At 36.9% G+C, this 19,392-nt stretch overlaps 1 protein-coding gene across 1 annotated transcript in view; it reads left to right on the top strand.

Annotated features, from left to right (window-relative positions):
• The window catches only part of COL22A1 (collagen type XXII alpha 1 chain), a 506,948-nt gene that overhangs the window by 237,653 nt on the left and 249,903 nt on the right, over positions 1-19,392 (top strand). The window contains exons 14-15 of the mRNA XM_044684460.1: positions 681-734; positions 3,159-3,203. Coding sequence (XP_044540395.1) covers positions 681-734; positions 3,159-3,203 — 99 coding nt within the window. The remainder of the gene's footprint in view (positions 1-680; positions 735-3,158; positions 3,204-19,392) is intronic.

The following is a 19,392-nucleotide window of genomic DNA, read 5'->3' as shown; positions in this document are numbered from 1 at the left end:
TATATATAGTATGAATGAACAAATCAAGTCAACAAGTACTGATCACTGTGCCAAGTCCTGGGGAGATAAATACAATAAAAATTAGACAGCCTCACTACCCCCAAAAAAACACTTTCCTTCTAACAGGAGAAAATGATAATTAAAGAGGGCTATATAGACTATTCAGAGACAATACTCTGCTGTCATCAAATGCAGAGAATAAGAATGAGTGGAGACTTTTCCTTATAATAGAAGTTCTAAAACAACCCACCAATGAGAGAAGGAGGATATAGAAGCAGATGGAAAAGGTACCTTGAAAGGTAGCAAAGTTGACTAGTGTGTAGGAGTAGAAATAGTAAAGAGAAATGTCATGGAACCCTGGATAGAAGAGACACGTTTTTTTTTTGTTTTTTTTTACCCAAAACATTTTTGTTTTCATTTATATTGCTGTCTCAAATATAATGGAATCTCAGGAATTATGGGTGATTCTGGGTTGGGGTGACATATTTGGAAATGATATTGTCCCTATTACTTCTTACAACATCATACATTTTCTTTTGGGTCAGGGTAGCTCCACCTACCTAATGAGAAGTTCTGAGTTTGATCATAAAATCTGCAGTTGGGGTTTTTATGGTTGTTTTTGCTTTTGTTCTCCTGATGTTTTTTTTCTTTTTTTCTTATATTTGAAAATGCTTTTTCAGGGACCAATAGGACCTCCAGGACAACCAGGGCTTCCTGGACAGATTGGGATTCCAGTAAGTAATAGTAATATTTAGAGAAAAAGTTTCCCCTATTAGAAATGTTTCAGTTTAAATGAATTCCTCTGGAAGACAACTGACTAAGTAATTCAGGGTTAACTTCCAAGCCTCTGTTTATGTTCCCACACAGCCAGGGTTCAAATCCTAGGTATGCCCCTAAAAGGTCCTGATACAACAACAAAAAACAATGAAATGATAGGTTCCCTAGATCTAAAACTAGAATGGACCTCATAGTTTATCTATTTTGAACCCCTCATTTTTTAGATTAAAAAAAACACAACAGTGAGATGATTTGCCTAAGCTTGCCCAAAGAGTAACAGACCCAGGATTCAAACATAGTCCCCGTGGCTCCAAGTTAAGCCTTCTTTCCACTATGTCTTACTCCCTTCAATCTTTCAAGTTTGAAAGACCTGTTAATTTGAAGCAACAAGCCCTACGGTCAAATCCTAACTGCAGTTAAAGGTAAATTGCTTTCTCTGTCTCTCCATTCCTTGTTTTCTGTACTTCTAAAATCAGAATTGTAGTTAAGTGCCCCTAAAGTTCCTTCTAAGATTATTGTTTAATAAATTTTAATAAAGCTAAATGTGACACCATTCTTAAGGGAAGTTTTTTTTGTTTTGTTTTTTAATAGACAAAGACATTTTGACAAAAGTGATCACTAGTAATGGGATTTTAGACATCCATAACCTTAGTGTGGGATGTGTATATTCCTTCCTTCTTTCCTTGCTTCCTTGCTTCTTTCCTTCTTTCCTTCCTTCCTTCCTTCATTTCTTTCTTCTTTCCACTATTCATCAGGTTCCCTGAAATCATGACACTGAGATAACTATGCCACACTATCACTACCTTCTCTGGTCTAATATATTCATAGATTTCAGTCAAAAGCAACTATAGATACCATCTATTTGAATCATTGTCTGAAAAGTGAATTTTTGTTGGAAGTTAGAGGTGACTTTTCTCTTAGAGTACTTGGAGATTAAGTGACTTGCCCAATATCCCATAGCCATTATGTGGGAGAGGTAGACTTTGAACCAAGCTGTTTTGATTCTCTGGCCAATTCTCTATCATCTGTATCTGTTTGTCTTTCTTCCATGTATTAATTACTTAAATATCTGATAATAGCAATTATGTCCTTCCTGATTCTTTTTTCTTCTCTAACCTAAACATTATGTACCTTGTATGTGTTAAGTGCAATTCTAAATAACAAATTTTTCTGTAGTGCCTTAAGGTTTACAAAGTTCTTTTCCCACAATAACTATGCCAGAAAAATAATGTAATTAATATTATCCACATTTTATAGTTGGGCAGCTTGGTGGCACAGAGGATAGAGTAGTGCTGGGCCTGGAGTTAGGAAGATTCATCTTCTTGAGTGCAAATCTTGCCTCAGTTGCTTACTAGTTGTGTGACTCTAGACAAGTTATTTAACCCCATTTGCCACAATTTCCTTATCTGTAAAATGAGCTAGAGAAGGAAATGACAAATTATACTAGTATCTTTGCCAAGAAAACTCCAAATGGGGGTCATTAAGAGGCAGACACAGTTGAATAACAATAGCAATAACATTGTATAGATGGTTTAACAGGGTCAGGGAGTTGAAATCAGTCATCTAAGATCAAAGCATAAATGGCAAAGACAGTTTTTCTCCTAAGGATTTTGAGTAGAAATCACAAGTTCTTCCCATTAATAGACTTCCAGTCATAGAGAACTTATTATCTCATAAGTGAGCCCATAAAAATTTGGAGTACTCATTTTTAGGAAGTTTTTTCATTACTTTGAGTCAAAATCTTCCTTTTAACAATTTTCTCCTTGTAGTTTTTATGCTTCTGCCTTATGCCCATATATGGCTCCTCTTCCATATTTTTTAAAAAATCGATTCTGATGAGATCTAAACCCATAATTTCCCTGTTATGACAAATTTCCAATAGGAATATTCTTTCTATCAATGTAAATAACCATCTGGAATGAAATGTATATTGCCTTAGAAAGTGGCTTAGGGGATTTGGAAGTTAAGTGCCTTGCCTTGTATCCCACAGCCACTATATGTCAGAGGTGGGTCTTGAACTCAAGTCTTCTTGACTCCCAGAGATGAAATGTATTCATCTACCTACCTATCTATCTATCTATCTATCTATCTATCTATCTATCTATCTGTCTGTCTGTCTGTCTGTCTGTCTATCTATCTATCTATCTATCTATCTATCTATCTATCTATCTATCTATCTATCTATAGGAGAGGTTGTTAAGAAAATGATCTCTAAGATCTCTTTGAGCTCTATTTCTTCTGAATCTGCAGGCTGAAAGGTAGACAGCATCACTGAGGACAGTATCCTCTGCATGAGGTTTGGACCAAGACAGACAAATGATGAGCACAGGAATGTCACTGAAATTATATGTGATTCCCTTGTTTGTTTCTTTGTTTGACAGGGTCTCCAAGGAGAGAGAGGAGAAAGAGGGCCTCGAGGAGATAAGGTATTTAGCATACATTCCAATCCTTCAGTGTTTAGGATATAATCAGGGAAATGAGGTCTCTGGTGCCTGTCTCCTATGTGTACAGTCCTACATTCATGCCCATCAACATGGGCACGTGGTCTATAAAATTGGGATAGTAATAGCACCTATTTCCCCAAGGTTGTTGTAAGCATCAAAGGAATTAAAATTTGTAAAGTGCTTTGGAAAAGTTAAAGATAAATGTGAGCTAGAGTAAAACATTAAAAAAAAACATGGGCATATGAATATATGTGATGGGTGCACATGCACTCCATGTCTGAGTTCATCTGTATACAGGAGCATATTTGTGTTTATATGGGTATATGTGTGTATTTAACTCTTTGATAATTTCTATTTTTAAAAAATGTATTGAGATTGACATGTAAAATCTCTTTTCTATGAAAATAAACATTACTTGAAAAAAAAAAGTCTTTCTATTTAGGCCAAGGCATTTCAGAGAAATCACTGGGCAAATATAAGCTTGCTGACATGACTTTTTGTTCTGGTTTGGGCCCTGGGACTTTGAGCAAGTCACTTCCAAGTGGGCTTTAGTTGTTGTTCTCATTTCATTGTTTTAAAGCTAGAAAATAAATTTGTAATAAGTTTTTTCCTAAGATCTCCCTCAGCTGTCACATTCTATGTTCCATTTCAGGGCTGGAAACTGTAGACTTTTGTCTGGGAAAGTCTCCTTATTACTCTCCAAAAAGAAATGGTATAGTTTTCAAATTTAAAAGGGTTGGAACAGGCTGTCCCCCTGCTACTGACCTTTGATCATTGAAAGCATTCTAATACTGGGTACATTTATTTTAAAACAGAACAAACAATAAAATACAAAAACAAAGCAAACAAAAAAAGACTTAGAAATTTAACTAGTAGGTAACGTAGGGAAAATGTCTTAGTGACTTCCATCAAGCCTGCACTATTTGTATTTTGGCAGCAATTATGTGAGTCTTCTCTGGATTTCAAACCTAAGCCGATTTCCCTTATAGTAGGGAAGGGAAAGACACTTGGAAAATGCCTTTCCAACTATAGGTTTTTAGGGGAAATGAAGTGTTCATAAAGGAAACAAGCCTTGTTTTAGTGACTGGTAGGGAACAGATGACAGTTCTGGCATGTAGAAGGGGAAGCTTGACCCTGTTAAAAATTCTGTACAATAGGTAGCTGTAACACAGAGGAGGAAGAGGGAAAAAATAAGGACCAACTGTACATTTAGAGTGTTTAAACCTTCCTGAAGAGGAGGGAGCTGGATGATGTAAGTAGGCAGAAGCTACTTGTCCTCGGGAGAATGCTAAAGTAAAGAAACACAAAAGCTATCAGCTGTGACTTTGTCTAGTAAGGGTCAGAGGAAGAATTAAAGAATAGTCATGGTTTGCCATTCTCTGGTCAGGTTCTGAGGTAGCCATTTATTCATTTGATAACAGCAAAGATAGTTTCTTTCTGATGTTTTTATCCATAGTATAGCAGAGAAAATTTTAAGCCATTAAAATAAATGACTATTACCCATGTTTAATGTTTCATGTGGTTACAGATGATACTGCCAGAAGAAACCTAAAAATTGTGCTAGTAATGATGAAGGATCTCTAGGAGAAATATGAAAAATATGATAGGGACATAGGTTATGTTTTCATCACTTTTAATTTTTTTTCCCTTTTGAGACAAAGAAATGCAGAAGGGGAAAAAAACTAGGAAAACTGATAGCTAAGAAGATGGTGGCCAAGAAGGATATTTGGATTTCTGAACTATAACTTACAATATAGAAATAATTTATTTTGGGGTAGAGATAGAAGAAATCTAACAAAGGGTAGCAAGAATATATTTACTAAGTGTCTCGAAAATCTTAAGTACTTTAAATGAATAGGGAGAGAGAAGATGGTTTATGTATATAAAGTGCAGAGTCTGACATAGTAGACAGTTAACAAAAGTTTATGGGATATTCCCCAGGTTAGACATTAGAAAGTAATTATAATGAAGTGAAAAATACAGTTACATTTGTGATACCCAGAATTCGAAGGAGACAGATGCACAAAGGAGGCTGGTATTAAAATCCATGACCTCAAATGAGTCTACCAAGATGCTTTAAGTCTTTTTTTTCTCTTCTGACACCAATCTGTATTAATTGGTGGCTTCATCTCTAAAAAACCAAGTCCAAAATCTCCTAAGAATAATTTATCTTGTCCAAACACCTTTCCTACTTCCTGCAGAAACAGTGACCATCCATTCTCTGATGCAGTACCTAAGGCCCTCAAAGGGTATGGATTCCTACTCTTTATTGATACAGTTGTCTTTTGTTTTTCTCATCTTTCATCAACTTTTGTATATACCTTTTATGAAAGAGCAGGTCTAAAAATAAATGGGATAGTTACAGTACAAGAGAACAGAAATTTAAAAAATGAAACAAGCATTTATTTAAAATATTGTTTTAATAAATTTAATCATCCATGAAACCATTAATGAACAAAATAAGAATACAATAAAAACATAACATTTCGTATATAGTCTGATAAAATGAAATATTTGTATGTGTTTATTTTAACAAGCATACATACATATATAAATGTATAACAAATATAAACTTTGATCAGATAATATCATTTTTATATCTGAATTCCTTTCTTAATACAATTCTCATGTTAGCTTATTTAAATGTTGGATTAATATCCTTCATTAAATGTTGTAACCCCCTATCTTTTATCTTAGAATGAATATTATATATTGCCTTTTCTATTCATATTTTATTATAACAAATTTTATTTTTCCAGATATGGTTTTTAATATTCGTTTTCTGATCTATGTATTTATTCAAAGGCAGAAAAGTAGTAAGGTTTAGGAAATCAGCGTTAAGTGACTTGTCTAGAGTCAAAAACATAGGGACTGTCAGTGATTAGAATTGAACTCAAGATATTCCATTTCCAGTCCTGGCGTTCTATCCAGTGAGCCACCAATACCTTCTTCATTCCTTTTTTTTATTCTATCTTTCTTTAATTACAAATTTTTATAAAACTAAATAAAACAAACATTTCCATATACAAAGAAAAAGAAGATAGTACATAAATGAAATAAAATATCTCTTATATGGTTATATTACTTTTCTTAATATCCACATAATAAAATCTCATCCTGAAGTGTCCCTATCCCTTCCCATCCTCCCCTCATCACAGATGTTATCCTCAGAGACTGACATCTTCATAAAAATTAAGTCTTTCATGTTTTCACCTTTCTGTTCACTCTCTGGAGGAAACATTCACAACTTATTTTTCCAGTATTAATTCTGTGGTTAGGTTTAATGTTCTCTTGGTTCTCCTCATTATCATTATTATGATACTGTTCATTATCATGTGTAGTTCTTTTCAAATTTTTTTTAATTAGCCTGCTTCTTATGGCACAGTAGTATTCCAAAAAAATTTTAGCCTTTCCCAAATTGATGGGCATCCCCTTAATTTCCAATTCTTTGCTGCCACAAGAGAAATGCTATAAATATTTTAAAACATGGGGTTTCTTTTCCTTTTTCTTTGATTTCCTTGGGAAACAGACCAAGCAATGGTATCTAAAATTATACACAGTTTTATAACTCTCGGGGTTATAACTCTCCAAATTGCTCTCCAAAATGGTCAGACCACTTCACAGCTTCACCAACAGGGTATCAGTGTCTCCATTTTTCTACATCCCTTCCAACATTTGTCATTTTTCCCTTTTGTCATTTTAGTCAGTCTGATGGGTGTGAGATGATATCTCAAAATTGTTTTGATTTGTATTTCTCTAATCAGTAGGGATTTAGAGCATTTTTTCACATACTTCTATGCAGCTTTGATTTCTTCACTTGAAAGTTATCTATTAATAGCTTTTGCCCATTTATCAATTGGGGATGCCTTCATTTTTTTATATTAAATGCTTACTAGTCTATTAACTAGAAACAGTCTATTATTTACTAAACAGGCTACTTATAGGGAAGATAAGAGGACAGAAAAGACATATTCAGACCCTTTCAAAAGTTAAGATTTAACACATTAATTCTTATCTGCACAATTTTATTCTGCAAAGTTTTATTATGCATTTACTACATAAATTATGATGAATTGAATATAAAATTAATGTTGGAGTTGGAAGACCTGGGTTACTTGTTTTTCTTCAAATTCTTGCACTAACACTTACTAGCTATGTGACCATATACATATTAATTAATATTCTAGAACTACGGTTCCCCTATTTTTCAAATAAAGGGAAAATATCACATTTTAATGTGTTTGTGTGTCTTGTAAACTATATCTTCCAAGCTCTGTTTAAAATAACTAGATACAATCTGGGTGCCTGTCCCAAAGAACACTCATTCAGGAGCCTCAGAAGACATCAAACCAATCACCTTCAATATTTATATTTGAGAAAATTGAGGCCAGAGGTGGTCAGGTTGTTTTCCTGAGTTCCCATTCAGAGAATGTGTCAGAGGTAGGATTCAAATGTATCTCCTCTAACTATAGTCAACATTTTTTCCACCATGTCTTAATGAGCTCCTCAAGACAATTAATTTATATCCATTTTCCAAAGTCAGGGTTCTTTCCCAAGTTGTCCATCCCCAAAGTATTGAACCCAAACTGTTCATCATTTACAAATGAAACTAGTCCTTCAGGAAGCACCAAAAATTCTGTCTACAGTCTCCTCTATAAGTAGTTAGTCAGCTTGTTCCAGGCACTGTAATTAATCCCAGGGATTCAAAAACAAGTAAATTTAATCAATTATAGGAGAGACAGGATTAAAACAAATATGTAAAAACAAGATTTATATGTAGTCCTAGACATAATCTCAAAAGAAAGGAACTATGATTAAAGAAAACTGTGAAAGTCTTTCAGAAGCTGAGACTTTAGCTGAAACTTAAAGGAATTTAAGAAAATTAAGAAAAATAAAGATGGAGAGAGTTCTAAGCATGTTAGACCTCCATTAAAAGTATCAGGAGCCAGATGTAGTATCATTCAAGGAACAACAAAGAAGTCAGTGTAGAATGTTTTGCCTTGATGAGAAGGATGACCTCTTCTTGAGAAATATGAGAGGGTGATAGTTTGTTAGACATGTGAATGATGTGAGATGAAGAGGAGAGAAGATAGCCCTTTTTGCAAAATGACTTCACTTTTTTTCAACGAAATATATTACCCTCAAACTCTTAGTGTATTATAAAGCAATTAATGATTAATTTGGAACAATATCCTTTGTGAGGCAGGATTCTCAACTAAGAAGGGGTATGAGAGAGGGGAGCTATGAGGAGTTTGAATACAGATAAAAAAGTTTTAGAAAAAACACTTTAGTCAGTGGAATAAAAAATTATAGAGATGCAAAAGAAATGCCTTGCTGTAGTGAGGACCCAGTTAAGTTCATGGAACACAAATTTAAAGTGATCTCAGCCATCATAATTCTCAAAAAAGGTTGACAACTATACACTCATCAAGGTAATTAAGAAACTCACTTTACTAATGCCCTGAATTTATGTGTAAAGTATAAATACTGGAACATATATGTATATACATTTATATATATATATGTATGTATGCATATATAGACATGTCTATTTCATAGGATTGTTGGAAAGAAAGCATATTATAAACTGAGAAGTCTTCTATAAGTATAACCTATTAGAATGTTCAAAGAATTTCAGTTTTGTTTGGGGCAAAAAAAAACAAAACAGTCCTCCCCTACCTGATATAAGGACAGGGAAAAATTAATAGAAAGTAGAATGTAAATTAGTACATAGAAGAAAAAAAGTAAATGGAAGAAGAGACCACTGTGCTCACAGGATTCTCAGGCTTATAGTGGAGTTAGAAACTTAGCTGGATCTTAGAGAAACATAAAGCCTTCAGCAGAGAGGACTGTCTCTTCTTGATGTGAGGGACACAGCAGGTAAGAAGGCAGAGAGTCAAGAGAGGGCAGGATGAGATCAGGCATCAGAGAGTAAGCTAATTTAGAAAAATAGAGTGCTTGTGGAGGAGGAGGAAAAGACTGGATAGATGGGCTGAGGCCAGGTTGTGGAACACTTCTTTAAAACTATGAAATGCTCTGAAAATGTCAGAGATTACATAGCAAAATCAGTGCCCCTGTGATGACCTCACATACCACACAATTTCAAAGTCACTTTTAAAAAGCAAAAAAGAAAATCTTAAACTCATTGAATATACTTTAGATGAATATACTTTAGATGTCATTTATTCAGCCCACCTCCATTTTACAAATAAATAAATGTAGGACTTGATAAGAAGAAGTAACTTGCTTAGTCACATACCTAATTAATGACAACTAGAAATAGAACTCATGTCTGTTGAGTGCCATTCAGAGATATGTATTGGTCATGGGGATAGAGGTCAGAACTGGAGATAAATATTTAGTAATCATCCCTATAGATGTTCTACTTGAAACCTTGAAAGTAGATAAAAGGATAAAACATAAATATAACCTATTTAAAAACTTTTAACTGACATTTTTAAAAAAATCATTTTTAAGAGATGGATGAAGGCACCAATGGTTTGTTTATTAAATTTCTGGATGACAAAAAGCTGTGGAAGAGAGCTAACATATCAGAGAGTCAAGATCTCAAAGGATTTCAATAGTCTGGAATATTGAACCAAATATCATTAGGTAGATTTTAATAGGGATAAATGTAAAGTCTTGCACTTAGGTCTAAATAATCAACTATGTAAAATATGGTAAGAGGGATGTGGGAGCAGGCAAGTTTGTACAAAAATTAAACAAATAAAACACTGAAGATTTTAATGGATAACAAACCCTATGAATCTTGATTATGTTTAGTTCCAGGCACCACATTTTTAGGACTTTCACAATCTGGAAAGCTTCTAGAGGGATGAAGCATGGATTGTGAAGGGTCACAAAACTATGCCATAAAATAAACTCTTTTGAGGGAGCCTAGGGTGTTTAGTACTTGAAGGGATGTCACTACAAGAATTAAACACATTCTGCTTGGGTCCAAGAAATAGAAGAAGATTTAATTGGAAGAAGCTGCAAAGAGTCAGACTTCATCTCTTTACAGGGGAAGCTTTCTAAGAAATGGAGCTGGCCAGAAGTCTAATGGAATGCCATAGTGGTAATACATTACATGTCTCTGGAAGATTTTCTAAAATGAGTCATCAGTCCTATGTTCAGATCATTACTACATCCAAATTACTTCCTGCAAAAATTTGGACAAAATGCCTCTCTGAGCCTCTGTTTCCTCATTTGTGATGGTTGGGACTAGATGGTCCTTGAGATCTCTTCTTCCTTTGGACCTAGGAGCCTCTGATCCCACAAAGGCTGTATCTCCACTCTACGGGGACATGGTTAGTTATATTCTTGCTCAGTTTTCTTCAATCTCTGAAATTATGGAGTTGTAAGTAGAAGAGACACTGAGTACTATGAATTAAAAGGAGGTCAAAATTAACTGTTGGCAGGAGTGGCCTGTGATTTCATTGTAGAGTAGAGGAGAAGAAAGGTGAAGACTTTTGCTGGTCTTTAAAGATTGGTTAAATGTGCCTAAATGAAAAGGATGGTGGAGGACAGACACCTGGGCTGTTATACAATGTTACTACCCTTGACTTTCAGCATCCCTTTTCTCTCTACCTTTTGAAAACCACTTAAATTGTAAGAGGAATTTAATCCATGTTCATTCAATTCATTGACGCAGCTCCCATCAAAATATTACCTTTAAAATGCAGCTTGATGTTCTCCTGCTGTTAAGGGCTTTTTAAAAATAAGCTTTCTAAAACTTCTTGCTTAAAGCTTTAAAGACTTAAGGTTTTGTCTGGCCAAGGGATGCTGAGCTCGGTGATTACTGCAGAGTTATAACTGGAAGGGACCTCAGAACATGCAATATGAGGGAAAAAAGACAAGGCTATTAGGGCTCGATGTATCCTTGAAACATAGAATATTAATACTGGAAGGAAATTTAACCTGGAATGTCTCAGAACTAGAATGGCACTAAGGACAGAAACTATGAGAACCTAGAAGGACTTAGCTAGAAGGGACTTTATAGGTCATCTAGTCTAAATCCATCATTTTGCAAATGAAGAAACTGAGGCCCAAAGAAGTGAAATAACTCAGCCCAAACCACCATATAAATAGTTACTAGCTGAGTCATGACCAGCTAGTCCAGATCATTAACATGTATTTATTAAGGGTTTACTATGTGCCTGGCACTCTGGTGGGCACTGGGGATATAAGGTAAGGGGAGAATCCCATCCCTCAACCCAAAGAGATCCTACTTAAATGATGGACATAACATACAAATAATTTTAAATATAACATAATATATGTGTGCATAGTATGTATGCATATATAATATACATATATAGACAAAATGAATGAATTCCAATTTGTGTAGTTAATAGAAATGTGTGTATAAATATGTATATGAGTAATATGTATGTGTGTATATATATATATTATGGGAGACAAAAAGAGAGACAGACAGAGGTGGGGGAAAGGAGGGAGAGAAGGAGAGGACAGGGAGAGAGAGAGTAGAGAGAGAGAGAGAAAAGAGAGAAAAGAGAGAGAAAGAGAGGAGAGAAAGGAAAGAGAGAGAGAGGAGAGAGAGAGGTGAGAGAAAGAGAGGAGAAAGAGAGAGGGAGGAGAGAGAGAAGAGAGAGGTGAGAGAAAGAGAGGAGAAATGGAGGAGAAAGAGACAGAGAGGGAGAAGAGACAGAGAGAGAGAGAAAGGAGGGAGAGAAAGAGAGAGAAAAGAGAAAAGAAGAGAAGAGGAGAAAGAGGGAAGAGAGAGGAGAGTGAAAGAGAGGTGAGAGAGAAAAAGAGAGAGGAGAAAGAGAGAGGGAGGAGAGAAAAAGAGAGAGAGAGAAAGGAGAGAGAGAAGAGAGTGGTGAGAGAGAAAGAGGAGAGAAGAGAGATGTGAGAGAAAGAGAGGAGAAAGGGAGGAGAAAGACAGAGAGAGAGGAGAGAGAGACAGAGAGAGAGAAGAGAGAGTGGGGGAGGGAGGGAAGGGGAGAGGGAGACCGGAGAGGGAGAGGGAGAGTTTTAGAGAGAGGTAAGGAGGGGGAGAGGGAGGAGGAGAGAGAAAGAAGAGTGGGGGAAGGGGGGAGATTTTGTTGTTCAGTCTTTTTCATTTGTGTCTGACTCTGACCCCATTTGAGGTTTTCTTGGGAAAAATATTAGATACCCTTCTCCAGCTCATTTTACAGAGAAGAAAACTGAGGCAAGAGGGCTAAGTGATTCTCCTCAGGTCACAAAAATAGTGAGTGTCTGACATCAGATTTAAGCATAGGAAGATGAGTCGTCTGGCTCCAGGCCATGCACAATATCTATTGTGCCACCTAGTTCCCCAAGATGGGCAATATACAATGGGCATATATATGTTTATTATAAATGGGGGTAATTTCAGAGGAAAGACAGGAGCAGTGGAGAGGGCAAGGCAGGGAGTATGATGGTATTGAGAAAAGCCATTGCTAACAATAAGATTTGACCTGGGAAGTCAGGAAAGCCAGAAGGCAGAGATTCGGAGGGACAGTGTCCCAGGAATGGGGACCAGCTTACGCAAAGACTCAGTGGGAGATGGAATCCTCCTTATGATTCTCAGTTTTCTCCTTAATTTGCTGAATTTGCAGCTTTTGGTAGAGTTTTAGGCTTGGCCATACTGGCCTGTCTAGCCCTGATCAACCTAATTTACTCATTTTACTTGCTCTCTCCTTAAGTGTCCCTGAGCAGTTGGATAAATTAATTAACTGTATTCAGCCTCTTAATCAGTGGTGGCCCCTGCTGACAGGGAGCCACCTCAGGGGGCCAGCACAACAGCTGCTTAGGCTGTATCAGTCTACGCAAGGTAATGGAGCAGAGGGCCACATTCAATTAAGATTTCAAGGGAAAATAAATTCAGCACATTGTACCTATCAGCCATAGACACTGGATTGCATTCTTTCAACTAAGGTGTAAGTCCAACTTTTATAATGTGGTGTAATGAAAAGAACACTGGACTCAAGTTATTAGACTGTGAGCTTCTTGAGGGCAGAAGATATTTTTCTTTCTTTTTCTCTTATCCTGAGCACTGGACACAGTCCCTGAATATAAGAGGCACTTAATAAAGTGCTTATTGACTGTTGACTAGGGATTGGGAGCCTTGGATACCAATTTGAAGTATGTAGAGACAGATTAATTAAGTCGTGGGACTGGGATCAAGATGACTTCAATTCAAGTCTAACCTCAACCACTTATTAGCTGTGTGATCCTGAAAAAGTCCCTTAATCTCTGCCTTTGTTTTCTTAACTATAACATAGAGTTAATAATATCTACATCACAGGATTATTGTAAGAGTCAAATGAAATTATATTTGAAAATCCCTTAGCACAGTACTTGGCACAAAGTTGGTGTTATATAAATGCATTTTTCCCTTCCCTTTAGTTCTTTTTTTGGCTAGTCATCTCTGGGGTTCTTCGTGCTTCTAATTCCTTACAATTTCCGTATCTGTGGGATCCTGGTTAGTGTTTCATGCCTCACCGCTTATGATGCTAGTTTTTACATCTCCACTAATGAACACTGTGACCTTAGATGAATCACTTGACTCCTTTGGGCTTCTGTTTCTGTTTTCTCAAAAATGCAATGATTGGATTAGAGTAAGGCAACTCTGCGTAGTTTCTGTTATTGTTCAATCATTTTTCAGGCAAAGGAAAAGCAAAATAAAAAAATGGAAGGAGTTAGGTTGTCATTTTATTCCAGACTTCACTGTTGATTCAGTATGTAGCCTTGGACGAGTCTCCCTCCCTGTCCACTTGAGCATCAATTTGTAAAATCAGGAACTGTTTCTTAGAAGTCATGTAATCACCACGGCCTCTTCCAACTCTAGAATTCTTTTGTTATGGCAATAATCATTCTTATTTCTGTAATATTTTGTTGTTTTTATTATTGTTCATTCATTTCAGTTGTTTCCAATTCTTCATGACCCCCATTTTAGGTTTTCTTGGCAAAGATACTGGAGTGTTTTGCCATTTCTTTCTCCGTCTCATTTTATATTTGAGGAAACTGAGGCCAACAGGGTTAAGTGACTTGCCCAGGGTTACACAGTGAGTGACCTAGGCTACAAGTGACAAGCTGCATGACCTTAGGCATGTTAAATTTTAATAGTACTTTCCCTATAATACCCCTGTGAGGATGGCAATAAAAATATTTGTATCCCAAATGTTAGAGATTTTAAAAAACCGAATCTCCAAGATATTATACCATTATGCATATTCACAAAGCTGGCAAGCATTCATTGCAGGATTCATATAACTGCTTCCTAACTCCAGAGGTCAGCCTTCTTTCCATTATGCCATCCTGCCTCTCTAGCTCTCCCATTTCCTAAGAATCCTCATTCTTGTTGGCTTTGGCAAATGCAACTAGTCACATCTGCCTGATCTACCTCCCAAGGCTGATGTGAGGTGGGGAGAGGAGGCAAGAGCTGTGAAATGTGAATTTTAGGGCGCTCAGATGCCCCATTGAAAAGTTAAGGTGGCCAGCCTACCAGAACCATTATTATTGCCTTGTGTTTCCAGGGGGATCCATCCCCTCTTCCCAGCTAAACTACCGAAGGGCTTCTGATCTGGGTATAAATCAAATGATCCTAAGATCAATTGAGTCACAAGTAGGGGACCCCCTCTAGTTTCTAGGCAAATGTCTTTAGGGCATACTCCAAATAATTTCCCTATATTTGAGCTCCATCTACTGCCCATCATCCACACTGCAGGAGGAGGTATTTGGACTATAAATTTGAAGATTTTTTGAAGCATGACTTTGTCTAACTTTCTCAAGTCACAATTGCAAGATAATACTTGTCTGAATCATAAATTTAATTATGGAATGGACATTAGTGGTCATCTAGTCCAGCTCCTTCTTTTCCACAGGTGAGGAAATGGAAAGTAGGAGCTCTTAATTGATTTGCTTGAGGGCACATAGCTATGCAATGGAAGAGAGAAACTCCAAATCAAATCTCCTTTAACTCCAGCTCCCTTTCCTCATCCAAGACCCAGAGGTTTTTGCTTGTTGCAAACACTTTTTTTTAACTTTACAAAACCCAGACTCTTCCATGCAGATGCTGATCTTAAGGATTAGGGACTCTCGAGGGGTTTTCACTCTGGCTAGTCATGCCATGGCAATGGAGGGTGCTGGAAATAGCAGCAGATTGGGCATTGGGAGACATTGATTGGAGTCCTTCTGCTGCTTTTGCTTTCACCAATTTACAATTCTTATTATCTCTCTTGTTAATAATTGTAAGGTGCTAAGCGCAGGACTTGACAAGTAGCAGGCCACTTGTTCCCTCCTTCCCCCATCAGTCTTTGTATATTTGTATAGTATATTATAATTTCCAAATTGCATTCACACACAGAATCTCATTTTGATGCTCATGAATGAATAAAGGATGTTAGACCTTGAAGGGACCATAGAGGCCATCCAGTCCCATCTTTAAGCATTCTAGAAATGTGGAAAGTGAGTCTCAGAGAGGCTGAATAACTTGGCAAAGGTCAGAAAACTAATTAGCAGCAAAGCATGGACTAGATAACCCCGGGTCTTCTGATTCCCATCTAATGTTCTTTCCAATTCTATCATATTTTTCATATGGTCAATATGGATTTTCTCTCACTTTCCTTGCTGAATGACTTATTTGCTCATGGCAGGAAGACATTCCTTCTCATGGGAGAAGTTATAGAAAAATACCCTGTGTAGGCCATCTATATTGAACATAGAGTGCCCTTTGACCCAATGAGCCAGAACTCTTCTCGAATATGACGAGCCCTATGCAAATTCAGCCACCACACTGGCCCATTTATAATGGTATTTTTGACCCTGAGAAGGAAAGATTAGTTTTCCGTTTAAATTGGAGCGAGAATCCATTTTGCAAATAGCCCATCAGCTGCACATTGGAAACATCAGGTTAAATCAATCTCTAGGGGTTAAAATGCTGTCATGAGATCAAGCCTTGACAAGCAATTATGATGGTATCTGAGCTCAGAAAACCCCATGCTATGATATCCAATTATGTGGAATTCTCTGGTGCCTCCCATTATACCTCCATCGCATTTGTGCCTTTTGGGATCCTCCACATCTTTCAGCCAAGCTCATCCTGCCCCCTCTCCCAAGAATCCTTCCTGAGTCCTATTGTGGGATTTGTAGCTGGAAGAGGTTTGAGGAATCATCTGCTGGAAACTTCCTTCCCCCATTTTATAACTCAGAAGGAAGCCTCCCAAGATTTGGGATCAGAGGAACGGATTCTTTTTGAGTTCTGCTCCTGTTTTAAGTTGTTACGTGAAAATTGGCACCTCACTCTCCAAGCCTTAGTCACAGCATATAGATAATATTGGTACTTCGTGCCTTTCCAATTTATCTCAAATACAACGTGTTTATACATGGTTATTGGCATGAGATCACCCCCATTTGTTTGTGAACTTCTGGAGAGAAGGTACTGTGTTTTGTCAATTTTTTTTTGCTTTTTTGTATCCCAAGTACTTAGCACAGTGCCTGGTCCATAGTAGGATTTAATAAATGTTGTTTGGCTAATAGATGGTGAGGAAAGCGTTTGTAAATATTTAAGTATCATAGAAATTAAGTAGATATTAAGCAATAGATCTCAGACTTGTACCCAGGTCTTCAGCCTCCAAATTTAGTTTCCTATAAAGACTCCATCTAGTGGAAGTGATTCCCCCTGCCCCCCCCCCCCCTTTTTTTATTCCAATTACTTATTACTTTTGTCATGCATTGGTTGGAATCCATGTTGATATTTTAAATTTATCTTTGTCTTTTTTTAAAAAACCTTTACCTTCTGTTTTTGAATACATACTGTATATTGGTTCTAAGGCAGAGCAATGGGGGTCAAGTGACTTACCCAGGGTTACACTCCTACACTAAGATCATGTGTGTGTGTGTGTGTGTGTGTGTGTGTGTGTGTCTTATCTTCTCTATTAGATGGTAAACCTTTTGAGGACAGGAATGGTTAATTTTTATTTTTTTGGTCATTATATTACTCCCAATGCCTGACACAGAACTAATGTTTGCTGAAAACTAATTTTCTGTCACACTTTAAGGTCTACAAAGTGTCTACCTTTGGACAATGGACATAGTACAAATGTTCTATGCATTTCCATTTTATATTGAGAAAACAGACACTTGGAAAGCTGGTTGACTTGCTCACAGTTATATAATAGATCATTGTCAGAAATGAGACTTGAACGCAGATATCCCTTGATTCCAAATCCCATGTTCTTTTCACTTTACCTTATTGAAAGAATAAAGAATTTATTACCAACATAACGAACCAGAGAAGCCACAAAATAGACACATAATAAACAATAAACATTTTTTGACTGATTGAACCTATTTAAGTTACTAAAAGGACCACTTTCTAATGCCATCTACCTTCAAACATGCCACAGGAGCTATGTGAGGATAACTCATCTTGGTCGTGTGTGATACCGATGATATTTAATAACATATCATATACAGGCAATAAAATCTTTGTTGAACTATATGTCTCTTTAAGAGAACAATGCCAATTATTTTTGTTTGCTAATAGGAATATTTAGTAATGAGCCTGATATATTTGTATATGTACATATATCTCTTTGTTTTTTTCCAAAATGTCAGAATTCATCTATACAAATAAGTGTTGGCCCCTTTAAAGAAGCAACCTCCTCAATTTAACCCTTTATTCCTCTTAGCCCAGAATTACCTAAAATATTTTAAGAGAGTCGATGGTGTGTATGCCTCGGATAAAAATGTTTCTTTCCTTTAAAGTCTCAAGCCAGGGTGCAGCTGGACAGCTCAGTGGATTGAGAGCCAGGCCTAGAGACAGGAGGTCCTGGGTTCAAATCTGGCCTCAGACTCTTCCCAGCTGTGTGACCCTGGGCAAGTCACTTGACCCCCATTGCCTACCCTTACCACTCTTCTGCCTTAAAGCCAATACACAATATTGACTCCAAGATGGAAGGTAAGGGTTTTTTTTTAAAAATCAATCAATAAAAAATAAAGTCTCAAACCATTTGGAGCCAACTATACTTTTTGGACTTTTGAAACAACTTTAAAGATGATGAATCAGAGTCTTTGAATCAGAAGTATATCAGAAATGTAGCCAAAGCTATCTTCAGAATTTCTCCTAATTACAAATTTAGGCTTCATTTAAATAGCGATTCCTTGCCTCCCAGGGACAATAACAAGGATCACTATCACAAGGCATTAGACATCTGTCAAAGAGAGTTGTGAATACTCAGAATCACCCCTTGTGGCCTCTCTTCCATTAGTGCACCTGGGAAGAGGAATAGAGATATGTCTACATTAGAAAAATATTTCCTTGGGAAACCAAGGCAGAGCTCCTTTCCCAAATGGTGAAGACTTACTCTTACTCTCACCCTATGAATAATCCAAAATCCACTAGAGTATTTGTATGCCAGTTCAGTAGACTAGCAGAGTCCAATGAGCAACTTTCTTCCAACTTCAGGTACAAGCACAAATGCCAGCCCTCCCAGTGACCCGGAGGTGGCACAGTGTGATTGACCAACAAGGGGGCTGCAGCTTCTCCCTTACTCAGCCTGGTTTTCCATCTCACTGACTTATTGCTTTGGCCCTTGACTCCGATTCTGTCCCTGTCCTTGGATGCTGTTGCTGCTTTTGCCACCTGACTGCATCCTTGCCTTAAATAAACCCTTTGCTTCTGCCTCTTTTGAATGGTCTTTTGACTGTCCCATTACCAACCCTTAGAGGCAAAATGCTTATCCTTTTCTAGACTCCAAGCCTGTCACCTGGTTGCAGACTCATTGTTATAAGTAGCACTGTGCTTCAGTGGAGGAAACACTATTCTTGTCAGAAGATAGAGGTTGGAGTCCTGGCTAATAAAAGCCTTATGAATACAGGCAAATTACTCCACTCCTCTGAGCCTTGACTTATGTATCTATTAAATGGGTATAATTCTATAGGAACTATCTGCACCAATATACTATTTTGAGAAAAGTGCATTGTAAATCTCAGTATGCTGTTTTGAATATTATTACCATGTCCTTGGCTAATCCTTTTTTTTAAAAGAATCCCAGACAGTCCAAACCTTTAGGCAGAATAGATAAAATAGCAGCTTCCCCAGTGGGGATTAAGTACAGGTTTCTTTAAAAATATACTTTATTTTGGAGTCATGAGGTTAGATACAGCTCTGTAGATTAAAATGTCAGTCAATGTCCAACTTTTC

Source organism: Gracilinanus agilis, chromosome 1 (genome assembly GCF_016433145.1).
Source record: "Gracilinanus agilis isolate LMUSP501 chromosome 1, AgileGrace, whole genome shotgun sequence".
Classification (NCBI taxonomy): Eukaryota; Metazoa; Chordata; class Mammalia; order Didelphimorphia; family Didelphidae; genus Gracilinanus; species Gracilinanus agilis.
This window is presented reverse-complemented; position numbering and strand designations above follow the sequence as displayed.